Below are 4171 nucleotides of genomic sequence, written 5' to 3'. Positions count from 1 at the left end.
AAGTGAAAGAGCTTTCACAGTTAGAAGTTTGTTGATTTTGATGGGTGAACTGTATATGTAATAGCAAATGCAGTTAAATTCAACTTTGTGATAACTTGTTATGTTTACCTTGTCCACTTAACAAGAATTTAAACTAATCCAGTATAAAGATATATTTGGAATGCTATAAATGAGAAGAGGTAGTTGCAAAACTTTATCATTCAAACCAAGTTCGTTTCATATCACTTTGGTTCAGCTTTATTCGATATCGATATCTAAAGTTTAGCTCAGATCAAAGTAAAAATGAAAAATAATATATTGGTAGTAGTAACAGTAGGCCTAGTTTTACTACTCATCATGGAAGCCTGTTATGGTCAACTAAAAATAGGATTTTACAAAGAAAAATGTGATTATGAAGATGTTGAATCTATTGTCAACAAAGTTGTGAATGAAAGTTTCGCTAGTGACCATTCTATTGCAGCTGCACTTCTTCGCATGCAATTCCATGACTGCTTTGTTACTGTACGTGTTTAACTAATTTATGTTCTTAGCTAGTACGTACTGCTTTTCTTTTTATAGGAAGTGAACCTAAAATGATGTTTAGCTTTTCAAATATTTATAACTTTTGTGTTTTTCATATTTATAACCTATTGTTGTTTATGCCGGTGTAAGGGATGTGATGCATCATTGCTTCTTGATGGAGATACAAGCGAAAAGAAGGCAGTCGCAAACCTAAATGTAAGAGGTTTTGAAATAATCGACAAAGCAAAAACTGCACTCGGACAAGCTTGCCCAGGTACTGTCTCTTGTGCGGATATTATTGTCATGGCGACTCGGGACGCTGTTGCCTTGGTAAGTAATTTGACGACTGTCTCTACTCCACAAGCTTTGAATTTTCATTTATAAATAAATAGGTTATACGTTATGTCAATCTTTATATATAGAGCGGAGAATGCAATACCAAGGCGATGTCGTCAACGTTGGACCAAAACCTTGAAGTTCCATGTCGTTGATATTCATTCTACCAACAGATACGTTTAAATAAAAAGGTATCCTAGAAATTGATCAAAAACTAGCGCTGGACTCATCTACAGCAACGTTGTCAACACTAGCTAACGACGGAGTCACTTTTCTTAATATTTTGGTAAATCCTGGTAAGATGGGTGGTATCGGCTACTCACCGGTACTGATGGACAGATTCGACTCATTGTAACGCTGTTTAATGCTATCTGATTTACCTTACCGCCATATGTAAAATGTGTCTATACATATGTATAATTTCTTCTTATATATGAATAAATGTAGCTCGCTGCCTACCATCTTTAGCTAAAATATATAATCTAATGACAGAGATGCCGAATTTAAAATTGAACCTACAATATGCGATTTCACGTTGTAAGTGTGAACGATAACGGCATAATTTCTTTTTGATTTTAACTATTTTATTGAGAATCAAATACTAATGATGTTATTGGATAACTACAGAACATTAAAAAAAAAAAAAAAAACTGTTGAGTACGGACTATCTCTACTCACTGACTTGTTACCTTGCAAAGTTTAAAAACCAACTCACGAACAGGCATGACCGAAGATTCAAGCTGGCGTTCAATTAACGACGGACACTATCCAAAAAAAAAAAAAAAAAAAAAAAAAAAAAAAGAAAAGAAATATGAGTAGTTTTCTTCAGATGTTCATCAGTATTCTTTCTACAATTAATGCGCAAAACGATGTTAAGTGTTTTCTATTTGTATTCAGGAGGTAATATCAGCTCTAATATATGACGTGGTTTAAAATAAAAATGACAGTGGATTTGTTTTTTTTTGGATAAAATAAAAATGATTCCTTTTTTCTTATTGGCTTAAAAAGTATTATTTAATAATAATAATTAAAAAAAATAGTCAAAAATATGACGTGGACGTCATTCCCAAGGTCTAAATAAGACCTTCTCTAAGACCTTCATATTTATTTTGACATTCTTCCTATTTTATAGGACCTACTGTTGAGATAAATTTAATCTAAATGGAGGTCTAAAATTCTATGTGTCAAGAAAAAATAAGACTCTCACCCTCTGTTGTAGATGCTCTAATAGTATAAACTTTTGTGGCGAATTCGTAAAGTTTATTTTCCTCATTTAAATTATATTCTCTGTTTTTAAAATTGAGATTTTTTCATTTTTTTAATTTTGGTCTAAAAATAGGCCAAATAAAAAAACTGCAAATATTTCTTTTCAAAAAACGGAGTAATTTGCTATAATGTATTTTACGAGAGTCGACCTTTCTCAACCTCACAAGGAGGGGCCAGGGGGTCGCACTATATATATAGCTGGGGGAATTTTGATTTTTTCCTCAACTGATTTGCCTAAAATAGTTCCGGAAAATATGTTGCTTTATATTTCTTATACTCATCTAAATAGCCTTTTCAAGATATTAGATTTCATGATCTGAAGAACTCAGTATGGGAAGAAAAAAACTAATGAAAAGTATCAGAGTTAGTGGTGATTTCGATGACAATATATACGGTGAAATACTGAGTAGGCTGCCGGTTAAGTCACTCGTCAGGTTCAAATGTGTAAGCAAAGGTTGGCAATCGATGATTAGCAATGACAATTACTTTATCGATTTACATCTTTCGCGAACAAAAACGCGCTCATCTTCATCAACATTATTCGTGATAGTCCGCACAGCTGAAGAGAGGACTGTCGTTTCTATGGATCTATTAAATGATGTACCTGCAGTTATAAGATTTCCAATTCAGTTGACAAGACAGGAAGGGATTCTCAAACCCGTTAATGGTTTGATCTGTTCCTACTATAAGGATTTTGATCTTGGTCGCACTGCTGTTTGCATAAGGAATTTCATGACCCGTGAAGAAACTCCCTGGATTGAAGTACCAACGGAAAATACGAAAAAGAAGGTTTATTTTCAAACGATAGAGCATGGGTTCGGGTTCGACGTTACCACTAAAGAACACAAAGTGATATCCATACGTCAAACACATATTAAAGCCTCAGGTAAAATGTTTTGTTATATAGTTTGTAAGGTTATGAATGTAGGGAGGAAACATTATAGTGCGTGGAGAATGATAGATGATTTCCCGGCCTATATGATCCAAGGTAATGGAATTTTTGTTAATAGGTCTTTATATTGGCTGGGTAGAAGTAGTATTCCCACATCAAACTGTCAGAACAAGTCACATACTAAATACATTGGTCGATTATCCCAAGTCATTGTTGCGTTTGATGTTCCAACGGAACAATTCAGGTCAATACCCATTCCAAATTTCATCATGAATCAAACTGACGGTTGGTATAGTTTTAAATCCCGAGTAGTTTATATAATAGAAGTGGATGGACATATAGCACTAATTGACCAATTAGAGAACATCCAGATTGCCAAGTTGTGGATATTTGATGAAGATGGTAGTGGCCACCAGAAGATTGCTGCTAATGCTACTATTGGTGGTAGAGATGGCAATTGGATTGAAGAGACAATTTTGATGCCTTTCGGTCATTCAGAATTGTACCGTTACTTCTTTGAGTCCATTACGGGTACAAATAAGCTTGTTATACGAATGTCAATGGTTAATACAACCTTCTATACTCTTTATCTTTACGACCGGGAAAATAAGACTTTTATGCAGGTTGAAATCAGTGGAATGCCGAGGAATATATGTGCTCCCTCCGACCTAGTGGTAAATTTTACCGAAAGTCTTTTACCAGTTCCAAAGAAGCAGCAAGAACAGTAACAAGAGCACTGCTCTCAGTCTGATAAGTTATGATTAAGGGGTTGGATGGTGAAGATGACGAGCAAAGTGAAAAGTGAGAAGAACTATGATGAATGGATGGATGCTGATACTAATCCACCGGCGGATGTAAATCCTATTCCAATATCGGTGCCAAATATTGATTTTTCTATCCCTATACACAAATATTGGAAATTTTCAAAAAGTATGCATTATTTTTACCACTACGACCGGTCTCCAGGGGAGATAACCAGCATTGATACCCTTTGAAGGTGTCCTTCGGTGATGAACAGAATTCTTCAAGAAGTATGAAATTCCTATAAGTAGCGATGATTATTTCTCTTGAAAACACAATCAAAACATCTCTGTTTTTCTTCTTCTCTAAACATCTTGTTTTGGTCGGGTCAAGGAAATACAATCTTTGAATTCGATTACGGTGGTAGGGATTTAT

The 4171-nt window shown here is 34.6% G+C and overlaps 2 protein-coding genes across 2 annotated transcripts; both read left to right on the top strand.

Annotated features, from left to right (window-relative positions):
• The first annotated feature begins 282 nt into the window (after positions 1–282).
• On the top strand, positions 283–992 carry LOC113294134 (peroxidase 60-like). Its single transcript, XM_026542553.1, has 3 exons — positions 283–501; positions 652–831; positions 924–992. The coding sequence occupies exons 1-3, from the start codon at positions 283–285 to the stop codon at positions 990–992; spliced, it is 468 nt and encodes a 155-aa protein (XP_026398338.1).
• Positions 993–2451: 1459 nt separating this feature from the next.
• LOC113294133 (putative F-box protein At1g32420) lies at positions 2452–3723 on the top strand. The gene has a single exon (XM_026542552.1). The coding sequence runs from the start codon at positions 2452–2454 to the stop codon at positions 3721–3723; it is 1272 nt and encodes a 423-aa protein (XP_026398337.1).
• The last annotated feature ends 448 nt before the right edge of the window (positions 3724–4171 follow it).

The sequence above is a fragment of the Papaver somniferum genome, chromosome 7 (genome assembly GCF_003573695.1).
Source record: "Papaver somniferum cultivar HN1 chromosome 7, ASM357369v1, whole genome shotgun sequence".
In the NCBI taxonomy this organism is placed as follows: Eukaryota; Viridiplantae; Streptophyta; class Magnoliopsida; order Ranunculales; family Papaveraceae; genus Papaver; species Papaver somniferum.
The sequence above is the reverse complement of the archived record's forward strand: the minus strand, read 5'-3'. Positions and strand labels throughout refer to the sequence as shown.